Genomic DNA, 19,499 nt, shown 5'->3' on the forward strand with positions numbered 1-19,499 from the left:
CACAGCCCATGCTCTTTTAGCACATCTTCTTCAGAGTGTTATCAGTTTAAATACTAGGCAGATGGCAGTTATAGACTTCCTTAAGATGGAGTATTTATAACAAGTACTGTAACTCCTTGCTGTGAATAAATACAAGAATGCCAAAATTAATATTTAAATTACACATGAAGGAGAACCAGGGGGAGCTGACTGTTGTTCTTAATCACTTTGTAATACCTTTCCTGCATGTTATGTCTGTGATTAAACCTTCTAGCTTGGCTGTCTTAAGTAGCTGCTCTTACACAAAAGTTGCTTTTTTGTTGCTACATAAAGATGCTGTATGTTGCCTGCTCTCCCTCATCAATTTTACTTTAATTGCATTGCCATTGTGTTAATCCATTATGCTAATAAAAGTCCCTTGTTTAGGTACAATACTTAAGGGTTTGATATAGATTGTCACTTACCTTGAACAGTTGGTGCATTAACCTTTTTCAACCATAAAAAGGAGAAGCAGGGTATTCATTAATTTCCGATGTTGCTGCTTCATTTTTTTGCCTTTTTACTGACACCTTTCTGTTTAACTTCATTGTCTACTTCTGATGCCTTCACCTACCAAAGGTTAACTGTTCTTCTCTCTTTGGACACTCATGGCAGCAAACATTTTTCTCAGAAAAGATGTGTCACAGCTTATCCAACCTTGGTGTATCCTCAATTCGTACCTGTTCAGTAGGTGTTTTGAGATTTTAAAAAAAAATATTTGCCCTGGTTACTTTCCTCTGACCCAAGACAACATTGAATAAGTCATTGAAAAATTCAATATCCATCAGAAACCAAAGATCACAGCTACAAATATTGCAGATTTGCATGGAAAAGCCATTCCTTTCATGTTATTTCCAAGACTGTTGACTTATGATCTTTATAAAATCGTAAATAAATTAGTTATTAGTAAAACTGAGATTACTCATTCCCCTCCTTATTTCTTGTGCAAGAGGAATTATTCAGTACAGTGCAGATGTCTGTAAAGTCTTCAACTTAAATTGCTGAGGTGACTGAGTCTTATTTAGATTAGTCACTAAGAACATTTTATAAAAATACAAGTCCACATCTCAGCGTTATGATTTTCTTATTAAGCTAGCAAAGTGATCAGTGAGATGAAACGATCAAATGAAATGAAAATTAAATTGTATTTTTTCTTCCTGATGCATGAAAGTTGATTTAGATGGATGTTATTAGACCCTTTGAACTCAAACTGTACAGTATAGTTTCATCTCAGTTACTGGTGAGCTACTTCAGTCTGGGTTTAGACATAGTCATTGTACCAAGTGAAATATTTAACAATATTTTAATAACTATTTAATGTACTGATAAGTGTTGTCTTCCTTCTAATCTAGGGCTTCTTGACCTCATTTTTGACACTGTGGAACACCATACAATCATTTTGTGCTTGGGATCCTTAACTGAACTTCAGGGTGAACCATTGTCTTAGTTCAAACAATATTCAGTGATCACTGACATTCAGATTATATTTATCTACCAGTGGGAAAATTAAATCTGGAATGCTTTAGTTTCACTTATGGCCAAAGTCTCTATAGTCTGCTTAATATTCATTAGATGCTCCTTGGTGGCATTCTTCAACATGATTGAAAGCCCTTTGAGACCAGGAATAAGTGGTTGCACCGCCTGAATCATGTCTAGCTGAAGCAAGTAGTGGCTGGATGGTAGATATTAAATAACACCTAAACATAATTACTCCAAACTGACTCTCTGAGTTGCTTGCAACACCTGCCCAACTTCTTTGCTTTGGTTGACTGACATGTCACTTTAGATAAACCATCTCTGAAAAATGTAGACGTTATTCCGGACTCCAGGATTTCACTTAAGTGACAGATTAACAAGGTGCTGAAGCCTCCTTTTTTCCATTTCTCTTTTTCCCATCTCAAACACTTTCCTTCCTGTCTCCCTCAAGGTGCCCTCTATGAATTAATTTACACTATGGTCATTTGTTGACTTGATTACTGAAATGTCCTTCTTGTCTGACTCCTGCAGAAACCCATTGCAAAGCTGCAATATGTTCAGAATGGAGTCTGCAGACTCCTTTCTTATTCAAGACATCACTCCACTTCTTTGTTTGGTCCACTGGCTCCTACCTACTTCACCGCTTTGAAGTTCTAACCCAGCTTTACCCCACCTCTTCTTTACTTTGATTTGCTTGTCCACCCGTGCTCTTTCTCACTCTCCTGTCTTCTGGGCAGATTAGTTTATCACCTCAATAAATCATCATAAATCATTTGATGGTGAATGTGCCTTTTATTGTGTTTAGTTTACTCCTAAACTGCGTAAGTCTCTTCCTTACATTAGGCAAGCTGTGTTTCCTTTACGTTTTACTGTAAGTCGAATTACAATTGTCTCTCAGGTATTTAAAAGGTTTATATTTTTGTAGTATTATTTTTTTTTAAATCACCTTTATTTTAGACAAAATGTCATAATATAATTATATATTCTGTTCTAAATTACTTTACTAATTGAGTTGGTACAGTACAGTATGTCACCTTAACATGAATTCCTATCTATACAGCATGTCAAAATGATGGTGATGAATGTGATGAGTGTGTATTTAGGTTTCTCTGTTGCCACATTTGTTAACATTTTCTAGTTTAGACTGAACACCAAAGATGTAGGAGAGAGAAATGTCACCAATGTAGTGTAATTCTTGACATTCATGGCAAGTGAATATAAGTTTTGTAAGCAGAGCTTGGTTTCTTGTTGATGTTTTGTTGTCTTTTATTTCTGTTTTAAAAATGTGCCTACTTACAATAACTGTCTGTCAGAAGCATTCCTTCATAAATCTGACTGAGCCAAGGTCATCTTTGGCTGCCTTTTAATTTGGGTGTTGATGGTTTTACATCAGCTGTATTGAAAAGTAATTATTGCATTGAAAACATTTAAAGCCTGAATGCTTTTGTTGCCTGTCAGGATGTTCTAGACTGACTTTAGTTTTCAAAGAACATTCTCAATGCAAGGAAAATCACACATTGAACAGTCTTCCGGTGAAACAGAAAGTCTAAGCTGTTCAAAGTTTCATCCTTGAAGTTCAACACCTTAACACTTTTGACTTATATAGAGATAGTAAGCAGTTCATCAGTCTGATGGAGAAAGTGCATATTTACTGTGTATAAGAGTGTATTGTTGATTTTTTGTATTTTATTGTGCTTGTGAAGTCAAAGCTTTTCACCTAGGACCTTAGAAAAATTGTCATAATTGGCAAAATGTGTTTTTATTGGTGACTTATTTGTGCTATAGATTTTTATTTTAAAATCAAAAGGGACAGATAGTGAATTCCCAGACCTAATAAAAGGGTGTGGTGATACTTATAAGTTGGTTTTGGTCATAGATCAAGATATTTCTTAAGAGAATTTTAGAAACAGCGGAGACTATTCTGCCAATCTAGCTGGTTAGGAATTTAGTAACTAATTGATCTGATTATATTATCCAGTCATTTCTTGACACCAAGGTATTTATCTGCTACAAAATTATGCTTTGTTTATACTTCTGTATGTATGTGGCAGGTATGCAGGTGACTTCTGTTCTTAGTTTTAAACTATGTCTGCTTGGATAATTAAGAATTATAGCAAACTATTAACTCACAGTCACACTTTGTGGGACAGTGGGTTCAGAATGAACAGTTCCAGTAAAATGTTTGAGATTTGACACTGTAGACGCTAGCTTGGAGTAGTGGTTGAGGACTCTGGACTCTGCTGCAGAGATATTTGAAATTTATTCCCAGGCGAGGAGGTGGAATACTACTGCCATAACCTTGAGTACTTCACTCACATCCAGGGCTCCAGTAAATGCCCTGTTGCATAAACATGTCTCCAAGTCATAACTGCAAATGAGAATTTGTTCCCAATTGATTTGCCATGTAACATAAAACAATTAAAAACATCTTTCATGTAACAGTCAGGTGGAACTATACAACTATACAAACTATGCAGAACTACTTGCATAACAAGGGACTCCACAGGATCTATTTGTGACTCTTGACTTTTTGTGTGTGTATCTGGATTAGTACTTCTTGGTATATACAGGGATTAACAAAAATCATTGCAACGCACAATTACAGTTTTTCCTCTGCAGAGCAGATGGGCCTGTAGGCGTACAGCATAGTCAGGATATCTCACATTGCCCGTGGACTCAGTTCTTGTGTTAAGAGCTAAGGGACACCCTTGCCAATGGGCTCTGTTTTCAGGTGTGACAGATGTTAGTCAGTTTTGAGCACCATCACAAGGTTGTTTTTGGCCATTTTGCAGATGTTGTATAACTAAGACCTAAGTGTGGTACAGTTTTTCCAAAGAATCATGCTTATAATTGCTTTTACATCATTTATATAAAATGATTGTGTTAATGTGAGGAAGTGCAACGGTTGCTTTATTAAACTACTCAGACTAACGTTTTAGAGATTAATCCAAGGATGAACAATGAATCTTGCAACTAAATTGTGTATATTGATGCTGTATAAAAATGGTTGGTCACCTTTAAAATCTCTGTTGACCACTTTAAAAACTGCCACTAATGCTGATTCTTTACCTATGGATGATAATTTGTGGAAGGCAGTCATGTCTAAATGTCTAACACTAGAGATATTTTAAGAGACTCATGAAGAGTGTACGATGAATATGTTAATTTAAAACTGGTTAACACCTACTTGGCACATTTGGCAACTGCAGGCTACACATGACATGGTACAGTATACTGCACAACCTGGTTTACTTCCTGACCTTTCGCTTTTAGGTTGTTTTTGTGCCTCAATTTTTTATTTCAAATGAGGTATCCTCTTTTACACCAGTCATTTCAGTGTTTTTCAGTAATAAAATTGCTATAGTATTGCTTCAGCAAAAAAAGGTGTTATCAACTGCTGAAAATATCAGTGACTGCAGTTTCATGTCAGAAAATCAAAAGAGATCATTCTTTGATGGTTTATCGAGAATCCTCTGGTTTAGCATCTTGAAATGTTGCATTACAGCAGTCTGAAAGGGTTCTTGCACTGGAGAATGTGGCATTACTGATGAACAACAGTAAATCAAAGTATATTATTTTCTAGCAAGAAACCTAGCACAGCAGGCAGAAAAATCATGAAAACTATCAAAACCTGACCACAACCCAGCCACATAACTTCTGCCTGAAGTGATAGAATCTCTTTAGTCTTCTGTTCTTATTCACCCTATATCAGATTAGCCTGTGTTTGAGTCTTATTCTCTTATTCTATTAGCTAATTAGGCTTTAGGTTTCAGCTAATGATATCTATGCCTATCGGCACATTGTGGCATACTCTTCATACAGTGTTATATGAAAACTCTGAAGAGGATTTGTGGAATTGGTGCTGTGGGCTTTAGAAGATGTTATGAAAGAAAACCCAGATTCTGCAAATGTAATATCATGCTCTTCATTGTAAATTCTGTATGTAATGGACTGTGACTTACAGTAGTAGAGATTTTTATAATCAACTTGCAGGACTTGCAGGTGTTGGTGTTTCTTCAGTAGGATGCACATTAAGAACGTTGCTCTCAGTGCTCAGGAACCTGTACTTTCAGTAACGATTTCGGAGCTGCTACTATATATTAGCATTGAGATCATTATTTGGATTTCTAGTGCATACTCTTGTCATAGATTTCCTTCCCAGGTGTCACAGTGATCAATCCTTATCTAATACTCTGTGGTGAAATCACCAAAAATACTGTACACACGCCTTGAGGTGCTTTGGCTCCACTTTCATTTACTTTATTACTCAAATACTGTGTAATTTGGAAATTTGCATTATACTGTACATACACATTTATTTTCATATTTTTTTTAACTAGAAAGTTAGAAAAAATATTTTAAATCTAAAATAAAAATGTCTTAGTCTGTTGGGTATCAGATTAAATACAGATGGATATCAGATTAAATACTATAAGACACGCCATCCTCAAACTTTGAATCTTTTCCCTGAGTATTCCTAATAGTAATACAGCTTTTCCCTAGACACAAATTCTAGCTTACCATTTATCTGAGCACTGGACACCTCACCGCTACTAACAGTGTTGAAATTCATCCTTAATTTCCCTCTAATTATTATTTCATCTTAAGAGTATTGCACAAGGCAGCTCATTTTAGTGTCCTGGTTTAGGAATAATTTATCCACAAGTGTAATAATCATTATTCAATATATCCATCCATTTTCTACATACATGGTCTCACCCTGGCCTCCTTGCACCTATTGCTTTCCAGGATAGTCTCCAGGTCTCCTGCAACCCTCCTGCAAGGAGTCTTTTCTATTTTAATGTTTCTGTATTTACAGTTTTGTCTTAATGTGTGTTTAAAATACATATGCTTGGACACCATTTTGACATGTAAACATGAAATGGTGCTTCATAAATAAAATATGATTGACTGGTTGGTTTTGTTTGTTGGAAGATACAAGTACATATACTCTAAGATGATTTTCAGGAATTGATGGGATGATTTTTAACAGCAGTGGTTACTTTGTGGTTAACTAGCTGCTTCACTCTGAAGTGTGTTGTGTTCCTTATATGATAAAAGTGCTTCAATAGGCAGGAGTTGTTTTTGCCTCAGGGAGCAAATTATAAATGTTGTCAAGATCCATTGTTCTTGGGTTATACAAAAGGCATGAGGTCTAAATTTAGTGTTGAACTTTAGTGTTGAATGTTTCAAAGGACGTACTTAAAACAAATAAAAATTCAATTGCTCAATGAGATATAAACTCTGATTAATAATCCTCTTCCATATTTTGTTTAGGACAGAGTTAAATGTTTATGATAAGAGTGGAATTAATAGTAAATGCAGTAGCATTCCCTGTGCTGTTTCAATCATGTGTACTTGAAAGGCGGGGCTGAGACACTATGGAATGATGAGGTAACATGATCATCTAAAAAAAATGGCAACAATGCCAAATAGCTTGGGAGAACAAGTTAATGCAGCTTAAAATTAATTTTCTAATTTCTGGGTTTTTTTTATATTGTTCACAAAACACTTCACAAGGTAGTGTGTCATTCCATGAATAACAATTAATGGAAGCAAATATAATCCCCCAAATGTGCAGGTTTTTCATTTGCACTCAAGGCTTGCTGTTTGGCCTCATTAGGGAAAAAAGTAGAGAGAACATTAATATGTGTGGTTGTTGACCTAAAAAGTATTCTGTTTGATAGAAAGCAGTGTTAACTGTTAATAGCACTGCAATCCTTAGAAATCTTTGTGATTTTATAACTGTTTTGTTCAGGCTCTATCACATTACACAAAAAGTATAATTGGGTACAACAGGTATAAACCTGTTACATTATGAAGGGGTTTTCCAATGGTTAATTTTACAGGTCTTTTGTAAATGCTGCAGCAGTGACCTACAGTACAATCTTACAGCTGATTCAGAGCCAAATGTAGATAACTAGCATATTCCTCTAAATGCTTCACAGGCCTCTCCCTCAGACATGATATGGTGATGATAGCTTCACACTGTGGATTGAATCATCCTGTAACTCCTTGATGTGCTGTACAGTACTCAGCATCTCTTCCTCTCTTCTACTAAACCTCCTTAAACTTCTCTCTCCAGTGGTTCAGACTAAATATCAGAATGGTAACTTGTTCTACATTTACTGCAACATAACTTAATCATTGTATTGTGGCAGCATTACAGTTTCCTTTTTTAAGGACTGTTTTTTAGGTTACAGTAGGTTTCCTCTTAACAGAAGGGGAACAGAGGCATATAATGCAATAGCATCTTTCTGTCCCAAATCTCTGTGGTACCTGTCTAAGTTGACACCCAAAGACCCCCTAAGTAGTTGGTGAATTTGGTCTGCCTTGGTTAATCTTGAGAGTCCAGGACAGTGTATCCATCTATCCATCCGTCCATTTTGTAACCACTTTAGCCAATACATTCGTGTGGAAGCCAGAACCTAGAAGCAGCGGGTGCAAGGCAGGATGTGCCCTGGATGAGATGCCTGTCCATCGCAGGGAAAACAAAGACACAAACACACACTCAAACCAGGGCCAATTTTCCCAGAAGCCAATTTACCTCTTGTACCAGTACTTTATGTCTTTGGGCCTTGGGAGGAAACCGGATTACCCAGAGGAAACCCATGCAAACACTGACAGTGCTGTGAGGCAACAATGCTTATCACTGCGTCACCGTGTTGCCCTTAACAATGTGTCCATTTTTGCATATTGCAGGAGTTATATTCATTTGTAAGAGCCCTGGTGCCCTTTATGGCCCTGGCTGATTGGATTTAATGTGGAAGGCCTGGTGTTGACACAGGGAAAGGAAGATGGAGGAGGTCTGATGTATCATGGTGCCCTTGGTAATCGTGTGGGAAGCCCCTTGAGGGCCCCCTAATAAGGTTTAGCCAGTCATTTTGTTTCTTATTGATCCGGTATCTGCTGTTCAGTCCCTGACAGGCCTCCATTTGCAGCAGTAATTAAACAGCCGGGTGAACTGTGACCAGATACAGAACATTTATCTTTTTTCTGTACAGAAAGTATATTAATGATATCAACTGTGGTGTGCTTTTCCATCTCACACAAAGTGTGGTAAGCTTCACATTTTAATTAATCTGTTTGAATTATTCTTTAAAAACAAAATAGTTTCTATTTCATTATCCACAATATGGGAGGTTTCCATGATGACTGTCTATGCTCTGTACTGAGAAACCTTACAATTATATTCTTATGCACGTCTCAGTGCTTATAATGAATGTTCTACAGCATGTGTGCTGTGCATTGTGTTTTAGTACACAATATTAATAATGTGTGAGGTATTATTTTTGGTTCCACACAAACCTTGAACATCTGTAAAAAGGTTGGAGTGTTCAGGAAGAAATTCCCCATATTGTTGAATATTCGGATAAAAGGCATTCCTCTAACCTTCTTCACCCCTTCTGAGTTCACTGTTTTGTATTGCTTGGTGATTCTGAGCTGCACTACCTGTTGTGCCAAAAGAAGAAAGTAAGAATGAATTCAATAGTTTTCTGATGTTAAATAATATAGCCATGATCTCTTCCTTTCAAGTAATACAATCAAACCCAGTTAGGTCAAATTAATACATAACTATGAGGATGCTTAATTGCTTTCACTAGTACAGTCGAAGTGATTTGTTTGAAGGTGTGCTGCTTTTTAGAACCAGCATTTGGAACGAACTAATTAGATATCAATTTAAATGGTAAATGCCCTGCAGCCATCTCATAAGAGCCTTATAAAATGTGGTTGAGAATGAACTAGAACCTGAATTGACACCCAAACAATAATTTCTTTTAAAGCTGGAAGCAAAATTGTAATAGCATTTTTTTATCTTCAAAAAGTAGTTTAAAGGCACAGGCTTGTAATAGCTGCATGAAGTGATTGTTTGGATCATGTCAAGGAGTACTCTAGGAAGCAAATAATAAGAGAGAAGAAAGTAATAACAGCATAACAGAGCTGCAAATGAAACTGGAACTCATACTGTATGTTTTTTGTGACATCTACTTCACGGGTTCAAAGACCTACTTCAACTCTAGCCTGAGCACCTGTCTGTGTGGAGTTTGCATGCTTTCCTTTTTTTGTGTGGGCTTCTGCCAGGTGCTATAGTTTCCTCCCTCCTCCCACCACATGGCCATTTGATGTATTGGGGTCCAATCCAGACAGAGAACTCTCCATGTTGTGCCCTCAGCTACCAGGATAAGCAGCTTACTGAAAATGGATGAATGGAAGATCTGAGAAAAGATTGCTAGTGTACCACAAACCAAATTAATTAGACACAAATAATAACAAAAAATGTAACATAATACAAATTGATTTAACCAACTCTATCTGTTCTTTTATCCTTCCTTTCACTATATACAACAAAAACTGAAATCCCATCGAATAAACATACAAGTGTGAAATCCTGCAAAAGATACTTACAGATAGTCTACCATTTGGATGGTGGGAAGGTGTTTTGGTTGAAGCTTTTAAAAGAACTGGAACTCAGGTCTTTGCCACAAGAAATGTGTCTGCTTTCCTTTTTTTTCTCACAACCTGTTGATGAAATATACCAGGAAAACATACTACCAATTAAAAATACAGAAATATAGACATTGTATAAGTGTTCCATATACTGTATTCAACAAAATTGTGAAGTTTTAAAAAAATGTATTTAATGCAAGTAATGACCTCAGACTTACTGAAGCAAGTACAATAAAATGATTGAAAAAATATTACTATGATATAAAACATAAATGATCATTCAAGTTTAATACAATTAGTTAAATTCATAAATGAGCTTCTGCTATCTTCTAAGAATAGGGTCCTTTACTTCAATGCATCTTGTCAGCCTGTCTGCTCTTCTTCTAAAGCTACAGTATAAGAAACCCACATTAAGCCTCTACCTTCCCTTTTCGAAATAAAGGCCAACGAAGTTAAAAATAGATTAAATATAGGGTCTATTTTATTCTTGTGTAGCACCTGTTTGATAAAACATAAAAGAATGGAGCGGTTCCCTTATAACAGACAACTAGAAGAAACTAAATTAAATCAATTCAAAAACAGTTTTTTTTTGTGCATCATTACCGTTAAAATTACTAATTTGTCAGTGCAATTACGGAAGAAAAAGTTTAGTCATTCAAGCAGTGGAGTAAAAATGTTTGAATTTGACCCTAGGTTTAATTATGAAAACCCAAAGTTCAGATACTGTTGAAAGGATGATCATCCTAGATGTGAATTTGTCTGAAAGATACAGTAACTTGCTGTAATGTTAGCATGTATTACTGTAGATCACCTCAGCATTTGGCAACTTGATGTACACATACACAAGCACACACATTATATTACAGAGATTAGTTTGTAAAAAATCTCAGATGAATCAAATATTAAAGTGAAAAACACAATCCAAAGTTTCTACTTTGGGGAATAATGGGCATCATTGCCCATTATTGAAATACAGAATTCTGGTCTATCAACTTGACTGATCGATCAGATTGCATGCGTATAACACTATTCATCCCAATACATACCAAAGCAATTCAAAGATTTCACAGAAATGCACAGAAGCTAAGGTAAACTGAGTATTTAGAACAATGTTTAATGGCCCATCCTCCAGCTGTTGACTCTGTTATCCCCCTGTTCATGTTTTTCTATCTGCCTGATGGTATTTGTATTTGTGTTAGAAAAATCATACATACAGCTATATCAGTATTAACTTGTTGCTAAAGTATTTTTTTAGTTTTGTGTAGCAACAATGCAAGCAGGATAAACACTTCAACACAATGTTATCTCAGTGAAAGAAACAACCAGTACAAGAGTATTCTGTACACCAATCATCCCTCATTTCTTACTTGAAGAAATTCCTAAGCAATTGCTCAAAGTTCCAAAAGGTTTCCAAAGGACAGGCATTTTACTCATGGTAAAGAGATTTCAATAAAAGAAAAGATAAAGAATTTAAAAAAAAACATTCAAGGGCTTTCAGTGTACTGTATAAGTAACCCAGGGAAACAAGCCTGTGGGCGTCAGAGAGAATTAAACACTTAGAAGCACTTTTGCAGGTTTAACCTTTTAAAAAATGTCCTGCTGGAAAATAATGTGCAGCAATGAGAACAATAATGATGATGGAGGACCTGCAATTTTGCATTTGTAGAGCCACCCACAGCCGCTGTGGCCAGGGGCGCAGGTCAGCACAGCTCATTCGGAACTGGGAGTAAAGCTCTCAAAAGCTGAAAGAAATTTATCATACTGTGCTACCCAAGCTTTTCTGACCATAGCCTTTATTTGGCCTGTTCTAGACTCTGTAATTGAATAATAGGATGCAAGCCTGACAACATGGCTCCACTGTTGCCATGAAAGTCTGAGATCATTGAAGTTACAGCCATCCCTTTAGATTACATTATGTCTGACCTGAATGCAATGAAATTAAAATTGCAGTATGTGAGGTATGACAGAGTGATCCAGTAAACTAAAATGTATTGGCTCGCTATTTGACAGTGCATTATTGCTGTTTTATACACAGAAACATTTTATTTTTGATAAATAGACAGATAGAAAGACAGATGGATATAAATATTAATTATCTATTACCGTATCACAATAGTCCAGTAGAGCTCCATCTCCCTTTGCATTATGACTAGATGAGAGCTTATTAAACTTCATACCCTGAACCCATTGTGATTGTACTGTAGGCTCTTAACTGGCACCCTACCTGAAAGGCTGTTTCTTCTATTCGTTTAATAGACAGGACAATATACTGTAGAAAGGTAGATATCTAGGTAAACATCTACTTATTTTTATCATTTCATAGCAAGTTCTTTTCCCACAGCACTATGAAATTTAATTTATAAATCAATACACTGTTAAAAAGAGATTTTGGATCATCTTTCATCTATGTGTGTTTCACATAGACTTTCACAAGTCTTAATTTGTCATAGCTAGATGGCTGCAGAGCAGAAACAATATTGCTGTCAGTTCCGGTTTCAGTGTGATTGACTACTTGAAGCTCTCAGGTGTTCAGTTCAGTCTTTGAGCTTTACATAAAACAACACTACAGCAAGATCATATCTCACTGAGAGCACTGCAGTGCATTCAGGCCAGCTGAGTATAACTGTACAATAAAGGAGGTTTTCCAGGCCATGCAAACACTTATTTCTTCCCCAGAGGCCTTTGATGCTGGACAGGTCAAGATCCAGACTTGTCTGTTACAGATTAAAATAAATCTTTGCCCACAAATGATCAATAAACCAGAACTGTAGTTGAAGAAGCAGAAGCAATTGTGTGCATATGTACTATATCAAAAAAGAAATTGATACTATATGTACAGTAGTACATATCAACTGCTTTAGTATAACGTAAAGCAGAAATTGACATGTTCTTAGAAAATAGACAAGAATGTTGCCTAAGAATGAAAGACAAAGAGCTCCAAGGTGAAATGCAGACAATTTGGGAGTTCTTTGAAACTTTGTTAGTTGGTGTGGTGATTAAAGTGCCAAAGTTTCGTGTAAAAAGATTCCTGGCTTAAGACTGTACACCACAGCACTGTACCTCTGCCCTATTAATATGTGAAACTAAGATTCTTTTCAACAGTAAGCACTGATTTATAGTTCATCCCTGATCTCAGTAAATGAGTTTAGCTCCACCAGCTTTTGATGGTGCTACAGTGTCTGTCTACTTTAGAGGTAGCCTGAAAAATGGCTGTCTCATCCAAGGTAGGTAGCAGGCATGGAAATTAGCTACTTTTTTTTGCTCTGGAAGGTAGTGGCAGATTTTTTTCAAGGCTCTGTAAGAAAAATTAGCACACTTTAAATCCTTTAGCACCATTATTAATCACAGCAAGTTTTTGTATAGCCATCAGTCTTATTAATAAATATTGTCTTTATTTTCATTCACAGACCAATGATGCCTTAGGCCCAACATGGAACTGGTTGTATTTTATCCCTCTAATCATCATTGGGTCCTTTTTTGTACTTAACCTCGTGCTGGGAGTTCTTTCAGGGTAAGTTGAGCATCACAGTTTCCAGTGTTGTTGGTTTTTAGGCTGAAATGAAAACGAATGCTGAAAAGGAAGATAACAATGATAGCAATACAATAACTGCTATAAAAAATAGTATACAGTATATTATACTCATTCAAAGAGCTGACAGATGTTCTAACAGGAAACAGCATGTCTTGTAGATTCCCCTCAATACATTTTGTCCTTCTTGCAGGGAGTTTGCCAAAGAAAGAGAGCGGGTGGAGAACCGGAGAGCCTTCATGAAGCTGCGCAGACAGCAGCAGATTGAGAGAGAGCTGAATGGATACCGAGCCTGGATAGACAGAGCAGGTAATGGTGGCATGGGCGATCTTCCCAGCTTGGCTTGATGTAATACGGTGTGTACCAGAAAATAATCATCTCAATCTACTGCAGGGTGGTCTTCTGTAATTGCCATGAAGAGCTAGATTCCATCAAATCCAGTGCAGCAACAGAGCTGCATTGTGTTTGTGATTGTCTTAGAACTTTCTTCTACTAGACTGACACAACAGAACAAAATTTGAAGAGGGTTGTAGGGGATAAATAACAAATTCAAACATATTGTATTAACTAGATTCATTTTGCTTTTTAATGATTAGGAAATTACTTATTTGTGATAGGAGATGTATGTTTTATTTAACTTGCCATTGCACAACACAATTCTTAAAAAGGGTGTGAAAATTGTTTACCTGTAGATATTGAAACTTACAGAATTAACAATGACTAATTTTCTCATTTGATGGTATGTGTCCACCATATGTCTGGTTTTTGCTTCAAAGTGTTTCTTAATCATTGAACAGTGATTAGGATTACTGTCTCACAGCACTGGGGCTCTGATTTCAATTCCTGGGGTATAATCTGCATGGAGATTGCATGTTACCCTCGTGTCCATATTGATTTCCTCCAGGTGTTCTGGGTTCCTCTCATAGTCAAATGATATACAGTACTGGCAGGTTTATTGGCTTCTGTAAAACTGGTCCTAGTGTGAGTGAGAGCATGTTTGGTCTATGTGTGCCCTGCGATGTATGGGCATCTTATCTAAGGTGTATCCTGTCGTGAACCCTAACCCTGGTATACTGTAGGCTCCGGTGTTGTGTTTACTCATTGTTTAGAAATTTAGTCTTGTTACATACTATGCTTTTGCAGGAGCCTAAGCTGTGATGGGCATTATAGTGTTGATGACTTGAAACTGACTCCAGCTAACTGATGATGCATTTTCAGATTTTTTTTCATAGTTTTTATTAGTTTAAAGGTTTGCTTTTTGCTCTTGAAAAGCCCTTAACATGGATTGGGGAAAAAAGCTAAATGAAGTGATTAGTGTTGTCCATTTCTAGGCAATACAAGCAATATAAAGCAAGAAAAGAGGCCACAATGTGCAGTGCCCTCCAAAAGCAACATTTGTGTTTGCTTTACAGTCTGCAATATTTGCACAAACTGAAGAGGTTTGAATTATCCAACCAAATACTGAGTTTCACTGAATGTGTTCCAACACTTATCGTCATTTGACATTACAAAGCATGGTTCCATTATAATATGATCAAATGTATGCATAACATACTATAAAGTAAAATGTGTATTGTTCTTATTTTCAAATGAATTTAATAATCACAAATATCAGTTGACTGTAAAGCAAAATGAACAGTTTTAACTTTGTTGTCTGAATACTTTAGTAGGGCACTGTAAAGATAAAGAAATTTATGAATTAGTCTGAGAGTTTTCAGGTGCCTAAGTTTTAATTACTTTTTGGTCAACACACATTGTTCCCACACTTCCTTTTCAAAAACAACTCAACACACATACAAAAAAATGAGTTTTCAAAAGATCTCAAATGCTGAAATCACAAACACACCCACTCACCATGGATTGATGAAGGGTGAAGCTTATTCAGAAAACAAACTGGTGAGTCACTGGCTGGAATCAATATTGGTTCATGCTGCCAGAAAAGGCCTGCAGTGTTCTCTGGGAAAAGGTGAGCCAACTGCAGGGGCAGGCCCACTCTCGAAGATGTGAAGTAAGCCAGCAACAGAAAAGATATTACAAGTTATACAGTATGAACCCCAAGAAATCAGATTTAAAATGTGATTTGCGCAAACCCTTCAGACTGATCCCCATATAGACACTCAAATCTGTCACTAAGTTGGAGCAATAATGCACCAGGCTAGTTATAGAAGCAAACAGTCTGCCTCAACATGCAAAACAATGCAACACACACAAAGATGAGTATCCAAGAGATCTGAAATGTTGAAATCGCAAATACACCCTCTAAACATGGATTAAGACTCAACTAACTATTGGGCTTCAAAAGCAAATTGCACTTTAAATGTTTATTTATCTAACCAATGGAAAAAATGGGAGGACAGGCCAAGCACATACTGTACTGTAAACCTCATTACATGAACAGGTTGTTGATTGCTTGGTCCACTTGTCTTCTGTATCTATTGTCATTATACATGACTGAAGCCAGCATGGTGTCTGTTTCAATACATCCAAGGCACATCTACTTAGCTCATCAAAAGGATCCAGAAATATTATAGATCTGGGCTAAGTATTTGAAGATACTCTAAGAATCATGTATTGATGTTAGGGCAAAAGAAAAACTGCAAACAAAAGAGGTCATTGGCTGGTTTGTTGATCATTGAACTACTAACTGAAGATATTAGGGTGAATTGCTAATATCTTCAGTTAATATCCAGTCATTTCTTGAAGGATCCTGGATTGTATTGTCATCCCCACTGACAGGACTACAGTAGGTACTGTGGTTTGTTCTAACTCAGCAGACCATGTAATAGGAAGTGCTCTGTGTTCTCAGTTTTAAACTGGATTCTTCATTCGTTCCATTTATTTAATTACTGATACTGAAATGGTCTATTTGTTAATAGAGCAAGATTTTTACACATCTCTTCCAGAATGTTTCTTTTGGAAGAAATCACTTAAAAGCTCAGGTCTCATTGTATCATCCATGCCATGAACTTTTTTAAAAAATGTTTTCATCCTTTACAGAGGAAGTGATGCTCGCAGAAGAAAATAAAAATTCAGGGACATCAGCATTGGATGGTAAGATATCCTTTTTATAATTAGTTTTTTTTTTTAATCTCACATAAGGATCCTCCTGTCTTATTTGGTCATAGAAAACACTGCTGCTTCATTTCTGCCAGTTTTCTTGTTTGTACCAGTGCTGAGTATTACTTCATTCTACAATATTTATGCACTCACCATGTCCAGTTTTGTTTTCTTTCTTCTTCAACACTTACAATATCCAATAGAATTTTAATTTCTTTTTGGTATCGAGCTATTTCTAAGTTCAGAACCAAAGCATGCATGTCTGTTTAAATATGTACTGTATGTATAGGAACAAGCAGTTTAATTCCCTGTTGCAAAGTAAAAATACCTAAAAATGAGTGCACAGCATTTAAGTGTGGAATCTTCAGACAGACTATGCATACCTACACACCTGAAGAAGACTCCATGTACGAAAAGTTGTACTTGTCTTTTAGATAAAGTTAAAAAGTGAGAGCAGGGTAATTGATAGACAGTACATCAACACAACAGCCTTGCAATTTGTGGAGGCTTGGGGGAGTGTGTTTCATATACCAGAAGACTTAAAAACAATCTTGGTGCATTTACCTGAAGTGACTAGTCAAATGAGTTTTTTTTCTGGTTCAGACCCTTGTCTTTCATTTATCATTTCTATTAGACTGTAATTTTAGTAAACATTTTGTTTTTTAATTTTGTTCTGCTGGGAGCCAGGATAAGAAGATTCACTGTTCTGAGAGCATAAGTATGGTCTGTGCTGTGAAGGAGCTAATTTCTTTTACCGATTTATTTGACCTTTTATCAAGCAATTTTATTTTGCCTGCTTGTTGTCTCTGCTGTTGAACTGGCAACATGTTACTTGGACAAACCTGTCAGGTACAGTAATGTCCCAAAATACCAACTAAGAAAAGGATCAGATATACAGGTAACTACTAACAGAGGATATCACTGTATAATAAACCATACTCAGAGTTACCAAATATGCCATGTGCCAGGCATGGGTTAAATGGTTTAGATGTGCCGCAGTTTGAATGAAGCTTCCTCTGTACTGTTTGAGGTTCACTGTTAGTTACTCATACTCATTTGTTACCTTCAACTAAGAATGCAGGCTGTGATTGCAGTCTAAGCTGTATTAATAAATAAGTCATTTTATGATGTCAGAAATAACTTCATCAGGGGTATCTAACCCTGATCTTTAAGAGCAATGGTTATCTCTTCAGGTGAGCTCCGAATGACTTAATTGGATGAATCTGTTGATTAATTAGGAGACATTAAGATTCTGTTCAGACCCTTGACCATTTAAGGTTACATACAATATAAAGCCAGAAAAAAAACTAGTTTGAAACAAGTTTTTTCTCACAAACAACCTGTACTGCCAATTCCAAAAGATTTTTGTAACACCACATTCTGTATTTCATGAACTAATATCAGTTTCATACCGTATGCAGATGCATATTAAATTAACATTTAGAGACCCCATATTACTTTCAGTTGGCATTTACCTAATGAGAAGATTTAGAGAACAGCAATAAAAATAATTACAATAATAATTACAATAATTACAATAATAAAAGAAGAAACCCAAATGATCTTATTAAACGTCTTAGACATGTGCATGAGGGAAACTGCATCTTACTTGAAGGAGATCATGTGAAAGAAAATAAATGAAAGATGAAAAGCTATTTCACATCAATTACATACAGTACTTATTGAAGGTACAGTAGAGTCAATTTTAGACAACAAATAATTGAATTTAATAAGACATATTTTGATGTGAATTCAATAAACAACTGCAAATGAAAGTCAATTTAAAGCCTGCAAAAAAAAGCTTTACCTTAGTTTTACATTTGCATTTTTAATGGTCATCTATGGTTTTTAAAGACCTCTGTGTGCACATGTGATAGTCACAGTTCCACACGGCGTCGTGTCCTCCGCCACCGCGTTCCGGCCCCCACACCTGGGGCGCGAACCCAGGTCTCCGGCTTAACGCAACAGGGCACCAACCGCGTGAGCTAAAGGAGACCTCCCTCAACCCAGGCAGCTGAGGACCCTGATACGCGCAGTGAGGGCGCTGACATCACCACACTAGCTCCGCTACACACAAAAAGGGGGCAGCAGTCCCAGTTGAACTAAGGGTTCAGAAGAGGCCTTTTTCACGTTACAGCAAACCCAATTCCAAACCTCCTGCAGGTTGCATACAGTGCTGTCCAAAGCAGAGACATTGGTGCCTCCGGGCTGCAGGGTAAGGAGAGGAAGTTGGTAGCCATAAACATGGAAACGGAAGACAGATTGGGCAGAGGGACAAAAAGGTCAGATTTCAAGAAACCAACTCGGATCACTGAGCATCCTTGACAGCATGTATGGCCCATGATGAAATCGACGGATATTGCGCAGTCAGAAGTCGGGAGAGGCTGAAACTGGCCTGCAGGGAATGACCAGGAATGCTTGGCCTGGTTGCAAGCATGATAGGCTGCAGTGTCAGCCTGCATCTTCACCTACCGGACAAGTTCCAACATCTCCAGTACACCTTGGTGGCCATTTGTGATATAATACTATACTGTTAGATCTCCGACCTGACAGACCTGACAGGCTGTGGGACGTAACACGTGCTAGGTGGGGTGTCCAGAAGTGGGGGATGGGATGCCAGTGCCATCTTCACTGCCTCTTCCATGGATTGGCGATTAGCTCCAATGATGTGGGTAGGAGGAATAATATTTTTGGGCTCTCCTGAGGAGTCATCAGGGATATCTACACAGGGTATCTGCCTTGCCATTCTCCAACCTAGATCAGTACGTGTTGGAAAAATTGAACCAGAAGAAATATAGAACCAAGCTTGCCTGTCTAGGGTACAAATGTTTGGCCTTCTACGAAAAGGCCAGGTTCTTTTGGTTGATGGGCACGAGGAATGGTGAGTAGCCCCTTCCAGAAGATGCCTCCTCTCTTTCAAAGCCCTTGACCGGCCCTTATTCTTGGTGAGGGCTGTCATGGCAGCCACTTC

General features: G+C 37.0%; 1 protein-coding gene across 1 annotated transcript in view; it reads left to right on the forward strand.

The window, feature by feature from the left end:
* cacna1ea (calcium voltage-gated channel subunit alpha1 Ea) overlaps window positions 1–19,499 on the forward strand; it is a 177,245-nt gene that overhangs the window by 78,957 nt on the left and 78,789 nt on the right. The window contains exons 6-8 of the mRNA XM_088927597.1: window positions 13,350–13,453; window positions 13,665–13,780; window positions 16,469–16,522. Coding sequence (XP_088783723.1) covers window positions 13,350–13,453; window positions 13,665–13,780; window positions 16,469–16,522 — 274 coding nt within the window. The remainder of the gene's footprint in view (window positions 1–13,349; window positions 13,454–13,664; window positions 13,781–16,468; window positions 16,523–19,499) is intronic.

This window comes from Atractosteus spatula, chromosome 11, assembly GCF_055471065.1.
Source record: "Atractosteus spatula isolate fAtrSpa1 chromosome 11, fAtrSpa1.hap1, whole genome shotgun sequence".
Taxonomy (NCBI): Eukaryota; Metazoa; Chordata; class Actinopteri; order Semionotiformes; family Lepisosteidae; genus Atractosteus; species Atractosteus spatula.